At 50.8% G+C, this 24,414-nt stretch overlaps 1 protein-coding gene across 4 annotated transcripts in view; it reads left to right on the top strand.

Annotated features, from left to right (window-relative positions):
* The window catches only part of RCC1L (RCC1 like), a 48,568-nt gene that overhangs the window by 13,162 nt on the left and 10,992 nt on the right, over positions 1-24,414 (top strand). Inside the window, exons 6-11 of one of the 4 annotated variants that reach the window (XM_055292808.2) lie at positions 281-365; positions 2,815-2,996; positions 5,965-6,052; positions 7,486-7,659; positions 10,709-10,794; positions 19,973-20,904. In XM_055292808.2, the coding sequence (XP_055148783.1) occupies positions 281-365; positions 2,815-2,996; positions 5,965-6,052; positions 7,486-7,659; positions 10,709-10,794; positions 19,973-20,050 (693 nt within the window). In that variant the 3' untranslated portion in view covers positions 20,051-20,904. Of the gene's footprint in view, positions 1-280; positions 366-2,814; positions 2,997-5,964; positions 6,053-6,852; positions 7,066-7,485; positions 7,660-10,708; positions 10,795-19,972; positions 20,905-24,414 lie in introns of those variants that run through there. The other 3 variants (XM_063646375.1, XM_055292807.2, XM_055292809.2) reach the window with 3 other exon arrangements.

Raw genomic sequence — 24,414 nt, 5'->3', positions numbered from 1 at the left:
GTTATGGAGGAGGGGTGGTTCTTTGGAGATAGCGTGGGATGGACAGCAGAGCTCTTGGATTTCCCCCTTTGGAGATCTGCATTTTACTTTAACAAGAGCAGTTTCAATGCAGTGGGAGACTGGTGGATTGAGAAGGAGTAAGATGAGCTTGGAGCAGTCTGCCTGGACCATGCTCCAGGTGCCCAGGAGCTGCGGGCGATGGCGCTGGTCCTTCTTTGGATGAGGACACCAGGGTTCTAAGTATTTCTTCTCATCCCCCTTACCTCTGTTTGTCTGCTAGGTCGCCTGTGGTCAGGATCATAGTCTGTTCCTGACGGATAAAGGAGAAGTCTATTCTTGTGGATGGGGCGCTGATGGGCAAACAGGTAGAGTTCTTTTCATGCACTGGGGTCGTGGAAGTTCTCAGCCCGTGACATGTGGAGCTGTGAGCTGTAGGGCATTTATGGGCTAGAACCCTTCTTCCTTAATTCAGCTTTTACCTCTTATCACTTTCTGAGGAACAGTATTCTTGGCTCCGTCGCCCAAGCTGGAGTGCGGTGGCGCGATCACATCTCACTGCAGTCTCAAACTCCCAGGCTCAGATGATCCTCCCACCACGGTCTCCAGAGTAGCTGGGACAACAGGCATGAGCCACCAAGCCCAGCTAATTTTTTGTAGCAACAGGGTTTTGCCATGTTGCCCAGGCTGGTCTTGGACTCCTGACCTTAAGCAGTCTGCCTGCTGTGGCCTCTTGGTGGGCTGGGATTCCAGGCGGGAGCCACTGTGCCCTGCTGTAATACTATTTTTTTGCATCCCTTCCATTCCCCTCAGCCCTGGCTCCCATAGAAATGAAATGAGAGAAGGCTGGGTGCGGTGGCTCACACCTGTAATCCCAGCACTTTGAGAGGCCAAGGTGGGCGGATCACTTGAGGTCAGGAGTTTGAGACCAGCCTGGCCACCATGGTGAAACCCCGTCTCTACTAAAAATGCAAAAATTAGCTGGGTGTGGTGGCGCCGTCTGTAATCCCAGCTACTAGGGAGGCTGAGGCGGGAAAATCACTTGAACCCGGGAGGTGGAGGTTGCAGTGAGCCAAGATCACGCCATTGCACTCCAGCCTGGACAACAGAGCAAGACTCCGTCTCAAAAACAAACAAACAAGCACAAACAGCAGAGAAAAGGACAGACAGGACCTGCCCAAAGGCAAATGTCATTATTGGCACTTGCCATGGGGGTAACCCCTGGGCAGCAGCCCAAGGCAGAGCACTGAACTGTAGACTCTTGCCTTCAACCAGGGTCGTCAAAGGGGCCTGTTCCTCAGCAGGTGAATGGATCAACCGTGGCGCATCCAGACAATGTAATGTTTGTTGTTTAGCACTAAAAAGCAATAAGCTGCCAAGCTATGGAAAGGCATGGAGGAAACTTAAATGCATGACACTGATTAAAAGAAGCCTATCTGAAAAGGCCACATACTATAGGATTCTAGCTATATGGCATTCTGAAAAAGACAAACTATGGAGACAGTAAAAAGATCTGGGCCGGGCACGGTGGCTCACGCCTGTAATCCCAGCGCTTTGGGAGGCCTAGGCAGGTGGATCACGAGGTCAGGAGATCGAGACCATCCTGGCTGACATGGTGAAACCCCGTCTCTACTAAAACATACAAAAAAAAGTTAGCTGGGCGTGGTGGCAGGTGCCTGTAGTCCCAGCTACTTGGGAGGCTGAGGCGGGAGAATGGCGTGAACCCACTGTGCCCGGCCTCTCTGCTTACTGTTAACCATGCCATTTTAAGTTCCCTGTTTTTTGGGAGTGGTGTTGGGGATGGCATGGGCTCTTAGAGATTCTTTATTTTTAGCAAGACCACTAGTGCATTAGAAAATGCTTGTTGTGATCAGGCAGGTGGCTCACACCTGTAATCTAAGTACTTTGGGAGGCTGAGGCAGGAGGATTGCTTGAGCTGAGGAGTTCGATACCAGCCTGGGCAACATAGTGAGATGCTGTCTCTATTTCAATTTAAAAAAAATTTTAGACCAGGTGCAGTGGCTCACGCCTATAATCCCAGCACTTTGGGAAGCTGAGGCGGGTGGATCACCTGAGGTCAGGGGTTTGAGACTAGCCTCGCCAACATGACGAAACCGCATCTCTATGAAAAATACAAAAATTAGCCAGGTCTGGTGGTGCGTGCCTGTAATCTCAGCTACTTGGGAGGCTTTGGCACAAGAATTAAAGAATTGCTTGAACCTAGGAGGTGGAGATTGCAGCGAGCCGAGATCGCGCCACTGCACTGCAGCCAGAACAACAGAGTGAGACTCCATCTCAAAAAAAAAAAAAAAAAAAAAAAAAAGTTGTATAAGCATGCAAATAAGCAGATCAGGGTTTCTTTTCTTTCTTTCCTTCCTTCCTTCCTTCCTTCCCTCTTTCCTTTCTTTTCTTTCTTTCTTGTCTCACTCTTGCCAAGGCTGGAGTGCAGTGGTGTGATCTCGGCTTAACTGGAACCTCAGCCTCCCAGGTTCAAGCGATTCTTGTGCCTCAGCCTCCTGAGTAGCTGAGATTACAGGCATGTACCATTATGCCCTGATAATTTTTGTAATTTTTTTTTTTTTTTTTTTGATAGAGACAGGGTTTTGCCATGTTGACCAGGCTGATCTCAAACTCTTGACCTCAAGTGATCTGCCTGTCTCAGCCTCTCAAAGTGTTGGGACAGCGCCTAGCCCCAGATTAGGATTTCTGAGCTGATACTTCTTAAGTGCTTAAAACTGCACTTGGTATATAGTAAGTCTGTGTATGTGTTTGTTAAAAGAGCGAATAATTAAAAATCCGTATTTTCCACTGTGTTAGGTCTGGGTCACTACAATGTCACCAGCTCTCCCACCAAGCTAGGTGGAGACCTGGCGGGAGTGAACATTATCCAAGTTGCCACCTACGGTGATTGCTGCCTGGCCGTGTCCGCCGACGGAGGACTTTTTGGTTGGGGAAACTCGGAGTACCTGCAGCTGGCCTCTGTCACTGACTCCACACAGGTATGCAGTCACCGACGATGTGGTGCTGGGAGGTTTGGAAACTAAGTGTTAAGGAGCCGGGTGTGGTGGCTCACACCTGTAATCCCAGCACTTTGGAAGGCTGAGATGGGCGGATCAATTGAGGTCAGGAGTTCAAGACCAGCCTGGGCAACATGGCAAAACCCCATCTCTACCAAAAAAATACAAAAATTAGCCAGGTGTGGTGGTGCATGCCTGTAATTCCAGGTACTGGGGAGGCTGAGGCATGAGAATTGAATCGCTTGCAGATTGCAGTGAGCCGACATCGTGCCACCACATTCCAGCCTGGGTGACAGAGCAAGACTCTGCCTCAAAAAAAAAAAAGAGCAAATAGGCTGGGCGCAGTGGCTCCCAGCACTTTGGGAGGCCAAGGCGGGTGGATCACCTGAGGTCAGGAGTTCAAGACCAGCCTGGCCAACATGGTGAAACCCCGTCTCTACTAAAAAAAAAAAATGCAAAATTTCGCTGGGCGTGGTGGCGGGCACCTGTAATCCCATGTACTCAGGAGGCTGAGGCAGGAGAATCACTTGAACCTGGGAGGTGGAGGTTGCAGTGAGCCGAGATTGCACCATTGTACTCCAGCCTGGGGGACGAGAGCGAGACTTTGTCTCAAAAAAAAAAAAAAGAGCAAGTAAAGGAATAAAGAATGACTATTTCATAGGCAGGGCAGCCACCACACACTTTTAAGTGACCAGATCTCAGGAGGACCAAAAAGGGTGATGTTAAACCATGGGAAACCACCCCCATGATCCAGTCACCTCCCACCAGGCCTCACCTCCAGCACTGGGGTTTACATTTCAGCGTGAGATTTGGGTGGGGACAGAGATCTAAACCATATCAATCGTATAACTAATCTCTTTCTTCCCATCACTCATGTTCCACAATTACCAACTAACGGCCAATTCAAAAAATAGAGATATGATTCACGTACCATAATTCACCATTTTAAAGTTTACAATTTAGTGGATTTTAGTATTAACATATTCACAAGGCTATGCAACTGTTACTACTATCTAATTTCAGAACATTTTAGTCACTCCTCCAAAAAACCCCATAGTGCTAATGGCTAGTTTTTTGTTTATTTGTTTGTTGGCTTTGGTTTTGTTTTTTTTTTTTGACATAAGGTGTCACTTTGTTGTCCAGGCTGGAGTGCTATCATAGCTCGCTGCAGCCTCGAACTCCTGGCTCAAGCAATCTTCCCACCTCAACCTCCCTAGTAACTTGGACTATACGTGCACACCATCATGCCCAGCTAATTTTTAAAAAAATTTTGTTATAAAACAGTTAGCCAGGCATGGTGGTGTGCACCTGTAGTCCCAGCTGCTGGGGAGGCTGAGGCAGGAGAATAACGTGAACCTGGTAGGCAGAGCTTGCAGTGAGCCGAGATTGTGCCACTGCACTCCAGCCTGGGCGACAGAGTGAGACTCTGTCTCAAAAAATAAAAAAAATTTTTGTTGTAGAGACAGGGTCTCGCTTTTTTGCCCAGCCTGCTTTCAAACTCCTGTGCTCAAGCGATCTTCCCACCTCAGCCTCCCAAACTGCTGGGATTATAGGCACGACCACTGCTGTACCTGGCTGGTGCGGTGCTGCAGTTTGAGGCTGCAGTGTGTTGTGATCATACTTGTGAATAGCTGGTGCACTCCAGCCTTGGCAACATAGTGAGATCCCATCTCTAATAAATAAACATATTACATTCCTTAATATAATCAAATTTCTGACAACATGCAGCAGGGTTTTTTTGAGATGGAGTCTCGCTCTGTCGCCCAGGCTGGAGTGCAGTGGCGTGATCTCGGCTCACTGCAAGCTCCACCTCCCAGGTTCATGCCATTCTCCTGCCTCAGCCTCCCAAGTAGCTGGGACTACAAGCACCCGCCACTGCGCCCGGCTAATTTTTTGTATTTTTAGTAGAGACGAGGTTTCACCGTGTTAGCCAGGATGGTCTCCATCTCCTGACCTAGTGATCTGCCCACCTTGGCTTCCTAAAGTGCTGGGATTACAGGCGTGAGCCACCACACCCGGCCCAGCAGGGTTTTAAATATATATTAATAGATAGAGAAATCTGCACAAAGGGAAAGTAAAGGTCAGCTAATAAGATTTAAAAAAGCCTCGTCTGTGGTCTGGTACAGTAGCTAGAAGTGGTTGCAAATTTGGCTATGAGCTTCCTAGTAGGCAAAGCAAAGAAGAAACATGTTCATTTAAATGATTCATTGTTTCCATAAGATAAACAGCAGATAAGGTGTTGGGGAGAAGTACGGCTCTCCCTGATACCAAGGCCTGAGAGAAATGTCACCTGTGGCCTTCCTGTGGGGGACAGATCCAGTGGCATGCCATTGTTATCTGTTGCCACATAACAAATGGCCCCAATACCTAGTGGATTAAAACAATACACTTTATTTATTTATTTGTTTTGAGATAGGATCTTACTCTGTCACCCAGGATGGAGTGCAGTGGTGTGAACACGGCTCACTGTAACCTCCACCTCCTGGGTACAAGCGATTCTCCTGGGTCAGCCCCCCGAGTAGCTGGGACTACAGGCACTTGCCACCATGCCCAGCTAATTTTTGTATTTTCAGTAGAGACAGGGTTTCACCGTGTTGGCCAAGTTGGTCTTAAACTCCTGACCTCAAGTGATCCGCCTGCCTCCGCCTCCCAAAGTGCTAGGATTACAGGCGTGAGCCACCACACCTGGCCACAAATGTCATTTTATGTTAATTTTGGTTGACATCTGCCTCTTCCACTAGACTAGAACCCTCTGAGGGTGGAAACTGAGTCTCTTTTGCTTCCCATTCTACCCCAGCACTTAGTATGATGCTTGGCATGCAATGTTCAGGAAGTATCTGTGGAGTGAATGAATGAACTGGGACTCAGCTACTCTGTACCTATGACCAGAGCACTTCCCGGTCCTTACTGACTTGCTTTCCTAACAGTGTGGCTCTTTTCTTTGGTTTAGGTGAATGTGCCCCGGTGCTTACACTTCTCAGGAGTGGGGAAGGTGCGACAGGCTGCGTGCGGTGGCACGGGCTGTGCAGTGTTAAATGGTGAGACCTTCTTTCCGGTGGCTCACTGGGAAGCTGTAGGTAGATTGCATAGGGAGTGGTCAGTATCCATTGGATTTGCAGGCTGTAGATCTTAGCCTTAGGAGGGTAACATGGCTGGGCACGGTGGCTGACATCTGTAATCCCAGCACTTTGGGGAACTGATGCAGGAGGATCGCTTAAGGCCAGGAGTTCCAGACCAGCCTGGGCAACATAACGAGACCCCATCTCTACCAAAAAATGGAGAAATTAGCTGGAAGGCTGGGTGTGGTGGCTCACACCTGTAATCTCAGCACTTTGGGAGGCCAAGGTGGGCGGGAGTTCAAGACCAGCCTGGCCAACATGGTGAAACCCTGTCTCTAATAAAAATAGAAAAATTAGCCAGACATGGTGGTGCATGCTTGTAATCCTAGCTACTTGGAAGGCTAAGGTGGGAGGATCGCTTGAACCCAGGAGGAAGAGGTTGCAGTGAGCTGAGATCGCGCCACTGCACTCCAGCCTGGGTGACAGAGCGAGACTCTGTCTCAATAGAAAAAGAAAAAATGAAAAATTAGCTGGGCATGGTGGTGTACGCCTGTAGTCCCAGCTACTCAGGAGGCTGAGGCAGAAAGGTCCTTTGAGCCCAGGAGTTCGAGCTGCAATGAGCTATGATCATGCCACTGCACTGGGTGACAGAGCGAGACCCTGTTTCAAAAAAGGAAGGGACTATGGCCATGGGAAGATGGCATTGGATTGAGCTCAGTCATTACAGGGTGTGAATGAAGTTCTTAACAAAAAGTGAATAGCCTGCGATTTATCTGTAGACACATGGCCGCAGAGCTGAGTCATCCTAGAGCAAACCTCTGGAGTGGAGAGTGAACTACTTAATTCCCCTCCCTTAGCCTGGGCCAGAGAGACTCCAGCTCTGCCTTCTCCCGCCAAAAAATCAAAGGCAGATGGGAGAACAGCCTTCAGCTTTGGATAACGTTGAAATGTCTGGCACCACTGATGAATATTAAACTTTCTATAACCAAAACATCATTTCTAAGACTTTTAAGAATCTGGCCAGACATTGTTGATGTGTTTGGCCTTCTGATCAGTGTGAAACACAGAGCTGTCATTAGGGGGAGAAAACATCCTCCAATTCTCTGGTATTCGTATGGGTTTTCTGGCTGATTTATGCACTCGTCCCCTCCAGGTTACTAACCCTCAAGATGTGGGAAGTTTGTGTTCTGAGCCAGGAGAGCTGGCGAGACAGACTCCCCCAGCAAGAATTTAAGCAGGGGAGAGAGAATTATTCTAAATCTCTGTCTGCATATTCTTGCCAAGCAAGGAGGAAAAAAAAAAAAAAAAAACCGTGTGGATGTCTTAAACCTTGGTGGTGTAGTTTGAGTTTCTGGTGAGGGAGGGTTCTTACTTGGATGGACTTACTGACCCTTGTTTTTACTGTAATGTAGGAGAAGGACATGTTTTTGTCTGGGGCTATGGAATTCTTGGGAAAGGTCCAAACCTAGTGGAAAGTGCCGTCCCTGAAATGATTCCACCCACTCTCTTTGGCTTGACGAGGTTCAACCCAGAAATCCAGGTTTCCCGCATCCGATGTGGACTCAGCCACTTTGCTGCACTGACCAGTAAGTTACCAAGCCCGACGGCCCCGGTGTGAGCCCGGCAGAGGTTCTCTCTCCAGTTCAACCCCAGACTGCAGGCAGCTCTCAGGTTCCACCCATCCAACAGAACGGCGCCTTTGTACTGATAACTCAAGCGAGGGCTAAGCCAGAAGTTGTTTGCCTCGAGGTTCTATAATGTGTCTTGTTTTCCCCCGCTGGAGTTTTAATTTTGGTTCGTTTGGTTTGTGGGTAGGCTAACGTGAACATGCATTTTCTCAAGAGAGCACCCATCGGTGGTAGGAAGGGGTGGTGCCGGAGGAAACCAGCAGAGGCTTGGCGGATCCACGGGTGGGTGATTAGGAAGTGAATGTGTGGGGCTTAATCCCATTCCCCAGCTGAGCCCAGACCCTGACCTGACCCAGGATATGGGATGGCAAAAGGCCGATTTGTCAGACTGTCCCGTGGTTTCACGGAGGTAAATCTACCGATTTCTCCAAAGTGCCGGGGCACAGAATGATGAAAGGGGAGAGTGAAATGGAGGTTTTTCCCGAAGGCCTGCCAGATTACAAAGCCACAGAATATCCGCTTACCCTGCACGGTAAGGGTAAGGAATGTGTCCTTTTCTTGGTTACATCTCTTACTCCACCACAGTTACCGTGGGTTCAATTTGCTGCTCTTTAGGTGACTCGAATAGTAAAACTGTCCTGAATTAATTTCATTCTGTGATTCTCAAGTAAATTAGTTATTTCCTTGCAATTAAAAGAATCTTTTCATCTCATGGCAAGTAATTGTTTTCTTTTTAAACATCTGGGCCGGGACTGTCAGTTGATACCATCTTTGGTGGAGTTCTCTGGCCTCATTCCCACGTGGGGCCTGTCCCAGATGCCCACCCTCTGTACCAGGGTCCTAACTGCTATTCACTTATTGTCTGAATTCCAGGCTTCAGAGGCCATCAAACAGGCAGGCCTGGGTTGTTATGGCTGCCGGCTAGAGTTTTATCTGGCTCTAGGTTGAAGCACTGAAGTGGCAGTGGTCATGACTAAGCCAGAGAATTCCTGGCCACTGCCCAGCCAGAGCGGCCGCTTGCATTTGCAGCTGAGTGTAGGTCTCATGAATTCTTTTTTTTCAGTTGGAGTCTCACTCTTGTTGCCCAGGCTGGAGTGCAATGGCGCGATCTTGGCTCACCACAACCTCCGCCTCCCGAGTTCAAACGATTCTCCTGCCTCAGCCTCCCAAGTAGCTGGGATTACAGGCACGCACCACCACGCCCGGCTAATTCGGTGTCATGAATTCTTAAAGCTATTTTGATTTGATAAATAAGAGTTGTATGGACTAATTTTTGGGGAAACAAATATCTACTTTCCAGAAAGTTCTTAAGGCCTAAACTATGGGCAGAGACAGGTGTTTAGAAATCTGTGTGAAGCATTTGACTAGAGCAGAGGCTTTTCTATTTGCCCTCATGCCATGTAGCCATTTCAGGTCACAGTGAAATGAAATTCCTTTCTGGATTTCTCCCCAAGACTCAACAGGCCTCCTTCTAAGGGTGAGTTACTGCCTGTTGGTAGACAGAGCGTGGCTGTCTTCCTGCCTGTGTGCCTGGCATTTACAGATAGCCATCTGGGAATTAAGAGTTGGTTGGTTTATCCTGTGGTCTGCTAGCATTTTGGGGAGCCAGGCCGAATTGTTCTGTTAAACACCTAAGGTCTAGCTGGGTGCATTGGCTCATGCTTGTAATCCCAGCACTTTGGGAGGCCAGGATGGGAGGATCCCTCAAGCCCAGGAGTTCAAGACTAGCCTGGGCAACATAGTGAGATCCCTTTTCTACAAAAAATACAGACATTAGCTGGGTGTGGTGGTATGCGCCTGTAGTCTCAGCTACTCTGGAGGCTGAGGTGGAAGGATTGCTTGAGTTTGAGAGTTCAAGGCTGCAGTGAGCTGTGTTTGTGCCACTGTGTCGCAGCCTGGGCAACAGAGTGAGACCCTGTCTCAAAAGCAAACAAAAACACACACACAAAAACTATCTAAGGTCTGAGTGTGGAGGACAAGGGGTATGCTCAGATTGGGAGGCCAAGACAGCTTGTAATTATTCCGTACTTCATCAGCCCCAGGTCTTGTAGTCCTGGCTTTTCCATGTCACTTCCTCTGCCTCCCATGACCCAAGCCTTTTGCCTGACAGTCGGTGGTGACATGGGCCCAGGAGTGCCCCAGCTGGTGCAGACAGAGTCCCACCTGAAGGCCAGGCTAGGAGAGGCCATCTCCTGGGTTGACCTCTTAAACAGCATCTTGTACTTTTTCTTCATGACAGTTTTTACAGTTTGTAAACATATATTAAAATCATCTGTCTGTTTCATCTCCGGCCTGTCCCCAGCTCCTGGAACAAGACCTAGACCCAGCGCAAGTAGGGTCCAGCACTTGGTCATTAGATGCCCTGTGGCTGAACGCTCCCAAGATATGGACAGTCAATCCAGGAATGACAAATTGTCCTACTTTTCACTGTCAAATCAGGAAGCCCAGGGTGTCACCAGGATTTGTGGAGGGCAGAGTTTGGTGGCACACGATTGTGGGCGGGGCACAAGGGGTGAGCAGAGCGGGCCGTGTGCACCAGTGACCTCCAGCCCCATGCACCACCCCCAGACCCCAGCTCCATGCACCACCCCCAGCCCTGTCCACCACCCCCAGACCACAACTCCATGCACCACCCCCAGCCCTGTCCACCACCCCCAGACCCGTCCACCACCCCCAGACCCCAGCTCTGTCCACCACCCCCAGACCCCAGCTCCATGTACCACCCCTAGCCCCGTGCACCACCCCCTGCCCCCATCTTCATTTGAGTGCTCATCTCCCACGTGGGTGGATACAGCAGAAGTCCTGGCCGTGGACCTGTTTTCGATATGGGGACAGCATCTCAGACCCTTACTTTTGCCTTCAAAGAAAGCATGAACGCCTGGTAAAAGCTGAATAGTGGGCTCTGTAGGTATCTGGTTCTAGAAAGCCTGTTCTCATGACCTATCCTCTCCTTGGAGACTTGTTCTTCACACAGTCCCAACCAACCCCTCTTTTCCTCCCTTTGCAGACAAAGGAGAGCTGTTTGTATGGGGCAAGAACATCCGAGGGTGCCTGGGAATCGGTCGCCTGGAGGACCAGTATTTCCCATGGAGGGTAAGGCTGGCCGGGGCGATCTTGAGAATGGGTGCTAAGAGTAGAGTCACCTGACGTCACTGCAGACACCTTGCGTGCAGATGGGCCAGGACAAGGGCCACGGGACCTGCTCCCCATTCTGGGTCCTGGCTGCACTCCTGCAGCGTGGCATGCTATGTCATAGCACACTCTGTGGTGACACCCATGAGATACCCGTGGGGCATCTGCATGGTGTGATGGGCGGGGGAGTGACACCAGGCTCTCGGGGTGCAGGAGCTGGGTCAACCCATCCCGGCCCACTGACTGGGAGGTTGGAGGGAGTAGCCCACTCAAGCATCCAGTCCTATAAGAAGCCCTGTCAGAGGCCATCCTTGCGGTGGATTGGGGAAACAGAGGCACGATGGTGCAAAGGCTCTGGTAGGGTGCCATGAGGCTCCAGAGAGGGGGAGATACTTGATGAAGTCGGCACGCTAGGAGATGTTTACAGAAGCCCATGTGGGGGAATGCTTCACAATGAATTTAAAAGAAAGCAGGATGTTTAATATTTAGATGGCCCAACCGCAGCCATGAAGTGAAAAAATAAAGTCGCTTCCTTAGGGGCGGTAGTATGCAATTAGACAAAAAGGCTCATTCCAGAATTACAGGGGAAGAGAGGCTCATTCTAAAATTGTAGTTTACCTTAGTGTTGTTTACTAAGTCAGTTCTTTAAGGCGTTCTAAAAAAGGAGGTTTTTGGGGTTTTTTGAACATGAAACATATGTTCATGGTACAAAAAAATGTATTATGGAAAATAAGTCTCCCACCACCCAGTTTTTGTTCCAGAGGCAGCCACTGGTCCTGGTTTCTTTATGTTCCTTTCCAGAGATAGTCTCTGCATAGAGACTCATGTGCATGCGTGCGTGTGTGTGTGTGTGTGTGTCTGTGAGTACATGCATGTGTGTGCAGTGTGCATATGGGTGTACTTTATCAGAAGGTTGGATTTTAATTTGTTTTGAAATTGTGAAAAGCGTTCTTAAAAAGGACTTGCACCTGGTATGGTGGCTTATGCCTATAATCCCAGCACTTGGGGAGGCCGAGGCGGGCGGATCACAAGGTCAGGAGTTCGAGACCAGCCTGACCAACATGGTGAAACCCCATCTCTACTAAAAATACAAAAATTAGCCAGGCATGGTGGCAGACGCCTGTAATCCCAGCTACTCAGGAAGCTGAGGCAGGAGAATCGCTTGAACCCGGGAGGCCGAGGTTGCAGTGGGCCGAGATCAGACGCCGCTGCACTCCAGCCTGGGCGACAGAGGGAGACTCTGTCTCAGAAAAAACAAAGGACTTGCAAAAGAAATGTGTACATATATATATACACACATATATATAAATATATAATACATATATTATACATTTATATATATTAAATAAATATATATATATTTTTTTTTTTTTCCAAGACCATTGGTGGAGGCTCTGAGAGAAAGCAAGTTGAAATGGAGACTTTAACTTTGTTTTTTTGTTTTTGCTTTTTATGAGACAGGGTCTCACTCTTATCGCTCAGGTTAGATTGCAGTGATGTGATCACAGCTCACTGCAGCCTTGACCTTCCTGGGCTCAGGTGATCCTCCCACCTCAGCCTCCTGAATAGCTGGGACCACAGGCATACACCACCACACCTGGCAAATTTTTTTATTTTTAGTAGAGATGGAGGTCTCACTATGTTGCCCAGGCTGGTCTCAAACTTCTGGCCTCAAGCAATCTGCCTTGGGATTATAGGCATGAGCCATCACTCCCAGCCGACTTTAGCCTTGTTGGAAAAGTGTTTGTATAATGGAGTTGTTCCCAAGGTAGTGGGGCTTGCCGGCTTTCTCCTGAGCCTAGAAACCACCGGTGTGAGGAATGGAGAGTCGGGCAGTGGACGCAGCTCAGATAATGTGAGCATCAGTCATCTACATGCCCACTTGCTTTCTCACTGACTCCTCTCTTCTCTCACTTTGCCCTTCCTTTTGAAAAGGACTTCCTTCTGAGGGGGGAACTTGGGAAACAGTTAAAGCAGCCGGGTTTTGGGTGAAAGAATGCTGACGAGGGTCTGCCCCCCGCCCTCATTTCCTTCAAACCAGAGTGATCAGCCTGAGATTTGACTCAGGTCACATTGCCCCTGCCATAAGGGCATGTGCAAAGCGCTGGTCCCTGTGCGGGCGGGGAGTGGCCAGAGCCCGATCCCCTTGACATTCCGTCTGGGTCACTTGCCCTGGCTCTCCACGCACCAAGTGTCCTTCTGGTCATTTGCTTTTTATTTTTATTTTTATTTTATTATTTTTTTTTGAGATGGAGTCTTGCTCTGTTGCCCAGGCTTGAGTGAGGTGGCACGATATCAGCTCACTGAAACCTTCACCTTCTGGGTTCAAGTGATTCTCCTGCCTCAGCCTCCCTGGTAGCTGGGATTACATGTGCGTGCCACAATGCCTGGCTATCATTTGCTTTTTAAACACATTTGTGCTGTTGGGAAAAGAGCACCCCAGCCTGTCCCCGTGACAGCAGCATTTGGCACCAAATCATTGTCCTTCCTCTTTCACATTCAGGGAGCCCCTAAGCGTTTGTGCAGAGAGTGGCCTCGACCCCTGTCCTCTTTGGATTAGGGGTGGGAGGGTCCAGTCCCTTCTGATGTCTCACTTAAAAAAAAAAAATTACAAGTGATTTTTCTTTTCTTTGTTTTGTTTGTTCTTTTAGACAGGTCTTGCTCTGTCACCCAAGCTGGAGTGCGGTGACAGGATCTCGGCTCACTGCAGCCTCTGTCTCCCAGGTTCAAGTGATCCTCCCATCTCAGCCTCCCGAGTAGCTGAGATTACAGGCTCGCACAACCACACCTTGCTAATTTTTGTATTTTTTGTAGAGATGGGGTCTTGCCGTGTTGCCCAGGATTTTTTTTTTTTTTTTTTGAAACAGAGTCTTGCTTTGTTGCCCAGGCTGGAATATGGTGTGATCACACCCACGGCAGCCTCAAACTCCCAGGCTCAAGCTATCCTCCTGCCTCAGCCCCCCGAGTAACTGAGATGTGGGATGGGATGACAGGCATGTGCCACCACACCCAAATATTTTTTTTTCTTTTTTTTTAAGAGACAGGGTCTTATGTGTTGATCTCAACCTCCTGGGCTCAAGTGATCCTCTTGCTTCAGCCTCCAGAATAGCTGAGATTACAGGCATGTGCCACCACACCCGGCTTATTTTATTATTTATATTTATTTGTTTTATTTATTTAAGAGATGAGGTCTTGCTATGTTGCCCAGGCTGGTCTCAAACTTCTGGCCTCAAGTGCTCTTCCCACCTTGGCCTCACAAAATGTTGGAATTACAGGGGTGAGTCACCAGCTTGGGTGATCTTTATTCTTTAAAACAACTATGTTCAAATTAATCTTCCATAGGGGATATATTAGATTATTTAAAAAGTATTCCTGAGAAGAAGAGAAAAAAAGAGTAAAACTTTACTTGTAGCTCATACACTGGTACCAACTAGTTATTCTTAGACTCGCAGAATTTGGCCTTTTCTGAGTATGTAGGCCCGGGAGGTGACATCTGAGCCATCTGATGCAAACCTCTGCTTCCAGAAACTTTCCAGGACATGTTTTTTTGCTACATGTTGAGACTTATCCCTCAGAGAGGTTCAGTGGTTTCCCCAGGGTCACACATCTAAGTCAGAGTCAGAGTCAGGATTTGGACTCAGTTACATCTGACTTTTAAGATGATGGTCTTTCCACGGTCACCCACCTCCCTGGGCGAGCCTGTAGCTGGTGTGGAGAGAAGGCAGCACGCAGTGGCATGGAACATTCGACCAGGCGTTGTCTGGCCTTCCAAGACCCTCCGACCTGAGGGAGAGTGCCGCAGACCTACAGCAGGCAGCGAGGGGGTGTGGAGTTGCCTTCACCCCTCATCCCCCAGGGAGCACCCTGGCTTTCCACGGACAAACATTCCAGCCTGGCTTCGGGGAGGGCAGGGCATGGACAGCGTGCTGGGCATGTGACATCCATTCTCTCTCATCCTCCAGACACCTTGAGGGTGGGGTTGCTCCCTCCACAGTGCACACACGGGGACACCGATGTCAGGAGCGAAGGGGCTTGCCCCAGGTCTCACGGCCCCTGAGCAGGTTGGGTATAATTTGAACTTGTGACTCTGCCTGTTAACGGTGCTTCCACTCCTCCTGGGCCCCGCAGGTCAGGACCGGGGGTGTCTGGAGACACAAGCTGGGGAGCTCGCTGCCTTCCAGCCTCGCTTATGTGACTGCTTCCGTGGCCCTGGGTCTTAGGTGGTGTTTCTTTTTTTTTTTTTTTTGAGACAGTGTCCTGCTCTGTCACCCAGGTTGGAGTACAGTGGCACAGTCTCGGCTCACTGCAACCTCCGCCTCCCGGGTTCAAGCGATTCTCTTGCCTCAGCCTCCCCAGTAACTGGGATTACAGGTATGTGCCACCATGCCTGGCTAATTTTTGTATTTTTAGTAGAGATGGGGTTTCACCATGTTGCCCAGGCTGGTCTCGAACTCTTCACCTGCCTCGGCCTCCCAAAATGCTGGGATTACAGGTGTGAGCCGCTGCTCCTGGCCGGTGGTTCTTTTTTTTTTTTTTTTTTTTTTAATTATTGGCCAGGCACTATGGCTCATCTTTATAATCCCAGCACTTTGGGAGGCCAAGGCGGGCAGATCATGAGGTCAGGAGTTCGATACCAGCCTGACCAACATAGTGAAACCCCATCTCTACTAAAAATACAAAAATTAGCCAGGTGTGGGGGTGCACGCTTATAATCCCAGCTACTCAGAAGTCTGAGCAGGAGAATCACTTGAACCTAGGAGGCCGAGGTTGCAGTGAGCTGAGATTGTGCCACTGCACTCCAGCCTGGGCAACAGAGTGAGACTTTGTCTCCAAAAAAAAAAAAAAAAATTATTTTATTTATTCATCTGTGTATGTACCCACCTAGGTGGTTCTAACAATGCAGGAGAGGAGTACAGGTTAAAAGCTGGGCACAGGCCAGGCATGGTAGCTCACGCCTATAATCCCAGCGTTTTGAGAGGCTGACACGAAAGGATTGCTTGAGGCCAGGAGTTTGAGACCAGCCTGGGCAACATAGTGAGACTCCATCTCTACAAAAAACAAATGACCCAGGTGCAGTGGCGTGTGCCTGTAATCCCAGCTCCCTGGGAGGCTGAGGCAGGAGGATCACTTGAGCCCAGGAGTTGGAAGCTGCGGTGAGCTATGATCACACCACTGCACTCCAGCCGGGGCAACAGAGCAAGACCTTGTCTCTAAACAAAAATTTAAAAATACAAAAGCGGCCGGGCGCGGTGGCTCATGCCTGTAATCCCAGCACTTTGGGAGTACCAGGCAGATGGATCACAAGGTCAGGAGTTTGAGACCAGCCCGGCCAACATGGTGAAACCCCGTCTCTACTAAAAATACAAAAATTAGCTGTGTGTCGTGGCACGCGCCTGTTATCCCAGCTACTCAGGAGGCTGAGGCAGGAGAATTGCTTGAACTCGGGAGGTGGAGGCTGCAGTGAGCCGAGATCGTGCCACTGCACTCCAGCCTGGGTGACAGAGCAAGACTCCATCTCACTGATTAAAAAAAAAAAAGTAGAAAAGCTGGTGCCATTGAACTGCAGAGCTGAGCACCAGAGCAATCTCCCTTTCCCAGGCTCTCTTGTCCCCACGAAGGACTCACCGCTCAGGGTTCCTTCTTCCTGCACCCCCGTCTTTCACCTGGTGGGCGTTTGTTTTAGCAAGTTGTAATTGTGGATAGGGATGTTCCTAAATGGATTCTGCTGAGAGAGTCACCAAGGCTAAATATGGTTCTGGCTTTTGGAGCTGTTTCCCTCAGCAGCGGACTTGTGAGTGTAAATTGGCTTAGAAGAAAAACGCCATTTAACCTTGTCTAGGACAAAAATAAAACATGGCTGAGGGCAGTCTCCTCTTGGACTCAGTTCAGAGACCATGTGAGATTGTCCGCCAGGGGGAGCTGGAACCTTGGGGAGCCTCCCGCTGGTCCCCAGGGAGGGCTCCCAGGAGCCGGGCCCTCGCTGCCCACGCTGCCCACGCCACCCGCAGCAGAGACCATCGTGGCTTCCTTTGCTTTGGGCTTGAATGGCCAGAGCCCTGGGGGAGCAACGACCTGGGGGCTTAAGTGCAGCCAATGAGTGAGGAAGCGCACTTTCCCGGGAAAGGTAAACAAAGTGCTCCCTAATGGCTTGGGACGTTGCTAAGAGGCGGTCCGGGCCCAGTCACCGCAGAGGCAGCCTGTTGTCTTCTCCCGCCAGCCTCGCAGGCTTACTGCATCGACGTGCCTTTGTGATTCACTGGGCCCCGTTCTTGTTTGTCTAGTGATTCCTGTAATAGGTTCTTCTAAAGACATTCATTTGTTTAGGGACAGGGCTGGGGAGGACAGCATGACTTGGTTTCCAGCATCCATCTGCTATGGCCAGGAGTCCCTAATGGTCTTGTCTCCCGGCGTAGGCGCAAAGCTCCGGGGTTGGCACCTGCTGCCTCTCGGCTTTTAGGGCCAGGCCATCTGGATTAGGTGGTTTCCCTCTTAAGCTTGGTAAACTCCACAGACTGTGACAGATCCCCTTTCCAGCTGTCATACCACCTGGCTGCGTGCTGCCACCAGGGGAGGGTGGTCGAATTCGGATCTGGTCAGTAGATCAAGTGCCAGCATCCTGGTAGGGGTCTTCGGGCCAAGCCAGGCAGGGTCACTTTCTTTGCAGTCGGCACTTAAGAAAGGAAGAGAAGGCCGGGCGCAGCGGCTCACGCCTGTAATCCCAGAGCTTTGGGAGGCTGAGGCAGGCGGCTTACGAGGTCAGGAAATCGAGACCATCCCAGCCAACATGGTGAAACCCCATCTCTACGAAAAATACAAAAATTAGCTGGGCATGGTACTGCGTACCTGTAATCCCAAGCTACTCAGGAGGCTGAGGCAGGAGAGTCGCTTGAACCAGGGAGTCAGAGGTTGCAGTGAACCGAGATCACGCCACTGCACTCCGTTGAGACTCCGTCTCAAAAAAAAAAAAAAAAAAAAAAAAAGGAAGAGATGCATATCTGCTTTTTTGCATAAAGAACCTCGGAAGGCCAGGCCTGGGGATCACACTTGGAATCCCAGCACTTCGGGAGGCTGAGACAGGAGAATCACTTGAGCCCAGGAGTTCGAGACCAGCCTGGGCAACATGGCAAGACCCTGTCTCTACAAAAAATATAAAAATAAGCTGAGCATAGTGGTGCACGCCAGTAGTCCTAGCTACTTGGGAGGGTGAGGTGGGAGGATAGCTTGAGCCCAGGAGTTCGACATTGCAGTGTGAGCTATGATTGTGTCTCTGTACTCCAGCCTCGGCAACATAGTGAGACCCCGGTCTGTACAAACAAACAAAATTAGCTAGGCATGGTGGCATGTGCCTGTAGTCGCAGCTACTTGGGAGGCTGAGGCAGGAGAATCACTTGAGCCTGGGAGGTTAAGCCTGCAGTGATTGCACCACTAGACTCCAGCCTGGGCAACAAAATGAGACCCTGCCTCTTTTTTGTTTCTGAGCCAGAGTCTTGCTCTGTTATTCTCAGGCTGGAGTGCAATGGCGTGATCTCGGCTCACTGCAACCTCTGTCTCCTGAGTTCAAGCAATTTTCCTACTTCAGCCTCCTGAGTAGCTGGGATTACAGGCACCTGCCATCACACCCAGCTAATTTTTGCATCTTTAGTAGAGACAGGGTTTCACCATGTTGGCCAGGCTGGTCTCAAACTCCTACCCGCCGTGGCCTCCCAAAGTGCTGGGATTACAGGCGTGAGCCACCGCGCCTGGCCTAGACCCTGTCTCTTAAAACAAAAACAAAACAAACCTCTGGAAAGTTAATAAGAAATCAGTTAAAAGTAGTTTTCAGAGGCAGATGGGGACTGGGGCAGCTGGTGATAGGGGTGGTAATGAAAACCTTTTTTTTTTTTTTTTTTGAGACAGAGTCTTGCTCTGTCGCCCAGGCTGGAGTGCAGTGGTGCAATCTCAGTTCACTGCAACCTCCACCTCCCGGGTTCAAGTGATTCTCCTGCCTCAGCCTCCCAAGTAGCTGGGGTTATAGGCGTGCGCCACCACATCCAGCTAATTTTTGTATTTTTAGTAGAGATAGGGTTTCACCATGTTGGCCAGGCTGGTCTTGAACTCCTGACCTCAAGTGGAGTCCGCCTCGGCCTCCCAAAGTGCTGGGATTAGAGGTGTGAGCCACTGCACCCGGAATAAACGTCATTTCATAGCTTTTTCTTCTTTTTCACTGAATGTCCTTTTATCTTGCAGCTATGTAAATGCACTGCCTAGTCATAATAAACAAGAAAGAGAAAGCAGAGTGCCCCTTTCCTGGATAGCTGGATTGGCCATGGTCCTGGGCACACCTGGAGTTGTTGAGGGTGTCCGTTTCCATGGCGAGGCTATAGAACAGTGGGCGCCCTTCAAACAGGCTAGAGCCTCCGTGTCTCAGCGAGGCCATCTTCTTGCTCCCTTGAGGCTTGGGCTGTCCTCTGATGCCATGTTGTCAGCCCAGACAGGCAGTGTGATCAGGGCTCCTGCTAAGGGTCTTTGAGACACAGCCACTGCCCCTGCTTGGTGGTCGTGACTTGGGACGCAGCCTGCCTATGACTGGAGCTGGGGGTGACGGGTAAGATGAGTGGAGATTCTGGGCCAGTGGGACCTGGTTCCCAGACTGGACCTGCAAGGCAAGAGAAAGGGTTTCTGGAGCTTGTTTTTGAGGCGGAGTCTCGCCCTGTCACCCAGGCTGGAGTGCAGTGGTGCAATCTTGGCTCACTGCAGCCTCCACCTCCTGGGTTCATGCAGTTCTCCCACCTCAGCCTCCCGAGTAGCTGGGATTACAGGCGCCCGCCACCACGTCCGGCTGGTCTCAAACTTCTGACCTCATGTGATCCGCCTGCCTTGGCCTGTGTTCCTGCCCAGCGTGGCCACTCAGGCTGATGTGAATGGTGATGGCTGCCGTTGACTGGAGGGAGTTGGGATGGCCTTGTCCTCATGACCACACGCAGTTGTCCTGATGGACCTGCTGGGGAGGCATAAGTGCCCCCATTCCCAGAGGGTAGGGAGCCGAGGCTCAGAGAAGCTGTCTCCTACCGAGAGGCAGGGCCGGGTTGGCCAACACCAGCGCCTGTCTCCTCCGGGTGCGCCACCCCACCCATGGTATATGCTGGATCTTATTTTTCAGGTGACGATGCCTGGGGAGCCCGTGGACGTGGCATGTGGCGTGGACCACATGGTGACCCTAGCCAAGTCATTCATCTAAACCTCCCTCACCTGCTTGGGCGGCCCCATCCCGGGAACCACTGGCACTCCTTGGCAGAGGCCAGCGCGTGGCCAGCCCCCCGGGGTTCTTGGATAGTGGTGGCGGAGGACGCTGCGTGCAGTGTGACGCTCTGTCCTGAATCCCTTAACGGGTACCTACCAGGAGGATCGGGGCAAGGTCCCTCTCCAGCTGCAGGTGAGGCCTGCGGACTCAGCACGGGACGGCAGCCTTTGGTGGGCCGCTGTGGCCCGTGCGTCTCTGCCCTCCAAGTAACATGCGACGGTGTCTGGTGTCACATCTGGCCTGAGAAGCCTGTCTTAGGAAAGCTTAGCTTGAACACAGTGCTCGGGAGGTTTCTCCTCTGTCTGTCATGGCAGTCTCTTGGTTTGTGTCTGGCCAAGGCCATGCATGTGCCTCGGACCGAGCCCCACCTTAGGCGAGGGAGTCAGGCTGGCCTTGGCCCTCGGTTTTCATCCAAGCCACCCTGCTCATGGCCCTTCCTGGCCGCCTGCCACACCGCAAGCTCGCTGGGGGGACGCTAGAAGCACCGTGGCCTGAGATTCCATCTGGAGCTGTCCGCGGGCGCCAGCCCCAGCCTCCCACCACGCTCACTGCCTGGCTTGGAAAAGTTAAGAAGCCCCTCAGGCAGAGAATCGAGGCCAAGTTCCTGTGGGCCGAGGGCCCCGAGCACATCCGCCAAGGCTCCGCTGCAGTGCCAGGTGGAGGAGGGAGATCCAGAATTGTGAACAACGTTTGATTTAGTAGCGTGACCTGCCTTTCCCTTTAAAAACATCTTTTACGAATCTGTCTTGGAATAAAGTCTATTTTCTGCCTTTTGGTTTTTAAAATCTGAAGAGGTCTTCTTAAATCTTACTTGATCATTTAGAGTTTTGCTTTTATAAACAAGCCTTTTGATACAGAGGCAGAAGCCAGTGAAAAATACTTTTATAGAGATGAGGTCTTTCTATTTTTTTTTTTTTTTTATAGAGACAAGGTCTTGCTATGTTGCTTAGGCTCCAACCCCTGGCCTCAAGCCAAGCCATCCTCCTGCCTAGGCCTCCCAGAGTGCTAGGATTACAGGTGTGAGCTACTGTGCTCAACTGAAAAATAGTTTAGAAGACAGTCCTACTTGACAAATATTTTCTTTTTTATTTTTTGTTTTTTTTGAGACAGAGTCTGGCTTTGTTGCCCAGGCTGGAGTACAGTGACGTGATCTCAGCTTACTGCAACTCCGCCCCCTGGGTTCAAATGATTCTCCTGCCTCAGCCTCCCCAGTAGCTGGGACTACAAGTGTGTGTCACCACACCCAGCTAATTTGTTTTCTGTGTTTTTAGTAGAGATGGGGTTTCGCCATGTTGGCCAGGCTGGTCTCAAACTCCTGACCTCAGTTGATGTGGCTGCCTCGGTCCCCCAAAGTGCTGGGATTACAGGTGTGAGCCACCGCACCCAGCCATACTTGACAAATATTTTCTGAACAGATTCTACTCCCACAGTTCAGTTGGGAGAAAATACTTGGTACTCATGTCACAGGCTGGACTCCCATGCCCTGTCTGCCTTTACCTCGTTCCTTTAATGCGTTCACAACAGATACTTGTCATGTGCCCCGTCGGTGCCCAGTACTGTCCTCATGCTGGGGCATGTGGTGACAAAAATCCCCGCACCGTGAAGCTTACATTCTAGGTAGGGAAACCGGAAAAACGAGAGGCAGCATGGGAAATGGCTCTGTGGGCCGTGGAGAGAAAGCAGGAGGAGGGGATGGGATCTCGGGAGGGCTGCCCTTTATTTATTTATTTATGAGACGGAGTCTCACTCTGTTGCCCAGGCTGGAGTGCAGTGGCGCGATCTCGGCTCACTGCAACCTCCGCCTCCCGGTTCAAGCAATTCTCCTATCTCAGCCTCCCGAGTAACTGGGATTACAGGCGCCCGCCACCACACCCGGTTAATTTTTGTATTTTTAGTAGAGACGGGGTTTTGCCATGTTGGCCAGGCTGTTCTCGAACTCCTGACCTTAGGTGATCCGCTCACCTTGGCCTCCCAAAGTGCTGGGATTACAGGCGTGAGCCACTGCGCCTGGCCTAGAGCTGTACTTTAAAGTGGAATGGTCACCCAGCCAGCGGTGTCCTTGCTGTGACCTGCGGCCATGAGAACCAGCCACTCAGATATCTAGGGGAGGGGCCGTTCACCTGGGCTGCGAACCCCATTCTTAGGTTTATTACAGTCAAGTTTTCTCATAAACTTGAAATAGAAATTGAAAACCGTGTCATTTTTCCTTCCTGAAACCGTTGCTGGGGCCGGGTCTAAAGTTGCCCCTGCAGTGAAGCAGGGTAATCCGACCTCAGTGAAACTCAAGCCGCAAAGCACGTATTGATCTAGAGACGGTAAGTGCCCCTGGAGGTCAGACCCGGGTCACACTGGGCGGGGTTCGGGTTGGCAGGTGAGGATGGGGGATGGAGGGTCTCTGGAGGTGAGTTTTTAATCCTCCCACCCTAATGGCAACCAAGATACAGATCTAGTAATGATCTTTTTTGTTTGTTTGAGACAGAGTCCCTCTCTGTTGCCCAGGCTGGAGTGCAGTGGCATGATCTCAGCTCACTGCAACCTCCGCCTCCTGGGTTCAGGCGATTCTCTTGCCTTAGCCTCCCGAGTAGCCAGGCCTACAGGCATGCATGACCATGCCCGGCTAATTTTTGTATTTTTAGTAGAGACGGAGTTTTGTTATGTTGGCCAGGCTGGTCTCGAACTCCTGACCTCCAGAGATCCGCCCGCCTCGGCCTCCCAAAGTGCTGGGATGACAGGCGTGAGCCACCGCGTCTGGCCCCAGTAATGATCTTGACTTTGGACCTAGCAACCAGTGTAGAAGCAGGGACGTCCTTGGGTTTGTCTTTTCTTTCTTCCAGCTGGGCTCTGTCTGCCCAGGAGGGCTGCTTGGCTGTGCCTTCTGTGGCTCACGAGGGCTCCTGGTTGGAGCTCTTCTGCTGTGGACCAAGCGCTCTCCCTAGCTGTCACCTGTGCCTGCATCTCAGCGTCTGTCCTCTCTTTCCCTAGTGCCGCCCCTCCCCCAACCCCAGCATTTGACACACAAGTCCATAGAAACCCTACTATGCCATTAGCTCGGTTGCTAGGCTCGATCATTGTGTTCCTGCGAAAAATCAGTGTTTGCAAGCTCCCGTCTCCTCTCGCTTTAGTGAGCACGTGAACGGCACCCACGATGGAGTGCCAACCCCATGTGTCCCCAGGCCATTCTCCATACACGCGGACTCTGTCCCTTTCTCTCTGATGGGGTCAGTAACCAAGGTCAGAGAGGCACCTGGGTGGAAGACGTAGTGTGTCCAGGTTGTCAGCCTGGAGGAGGCCCCCGCCATCTCCCTCGGACAGTTTGCAGGGGTCGTAGGTCCAGTTTTCCATCCTCTTCGCCCCTGCAGGTATGCAGACCACCACTCCACACTGATTTCTGTGGGGAAGAGATGGGTCTCACTGGCATGAAAACCCTTCACAGCTAATCAAAGCTCAGGTTGTCAACCTCAATAGAACGCTGTCGTGACTTGTTTCTTGAATATATGGTCAGCCTACATTTTCATTAATTCAGGAATACTTATGCGCTGACTGTGCTCTGCATGACAAAGTCAAATCCTGACAAATAATGCCCTAAAGAGAAGGCTCAGCCACGGCCCAGCAGGTTGCAGTCTGAGGCCAAGCGCCCAGTGCCGTGCCTGGGCCAGGATCAAAACTCAGGATGCTCTTATGAAATCCTACGTTTCTCTCACCTTCCACCTGGTACCAGCATCTAAAGGAGGCCTGGCCTTCACCTGGACGGCAGCGGGAACTGCTTAAACTGTTATGGGAGGCCAGGCGTAATGGCTCACATCTGTAATCCCAGCACTTTGAGGGTCCGAGATGGGCAGAGCACTTGAGGTCAGGTGTTTGAGACCAGTCTGGCCAACATGGCAAAACCCCGTCTCCACTGAAAATACAAAAATTAGCCGGACGTGGTGACGCATGCCTGTTGTCCCAGCTACCCGGGAGGCTTAAGCAGGAGAATGGCTTCCCTGCCCTATTCGGCTCTTTGACCTTGGGGAGAGGCGTTGCTCTCCCGTGACTGGGTTTCCCCTCGGAGGCAGGATGTCATCTGCCACTGGCACAGGCGGCTTCACAAGGCTCAGTGAGCTGCGTCCCAGGGACCCTCCCTTGCCATGGAGCCATGTTCTGAGCTCCTCAAGGGCCCCCTCATGGGTGCCAGTCTAACCACTGCAGCATCCGAGGATGCAGTCACCAGACTACCCACAGGCCCTGATCCAGTTAGCCCCAGCTCATGGGCTGTCGTCCATCCACCCCTGCCTGGTCTGACTTCCCATCTAGGCACTCCC

Source organism: Symphalangus syndactylus, chromosome 9, assembly GCF_028878055.3.
Source record: "Symphalangus syndactylus isolate Jambi chromosome 9, NHGRI_mSymSyn1-v2.1_pri, whole genome shotgun sequence".
Taxonomy (NCBI): domain Eukaryota; kingdom Metazoa; phylum Chordata; class Mammalia; order Primates; family Hylobatidae; genus Symphalangus; species Symphalangus syndactylus.
This window is presented reverse-complemented; position numbering and strand designations above follow the sequence as displayed.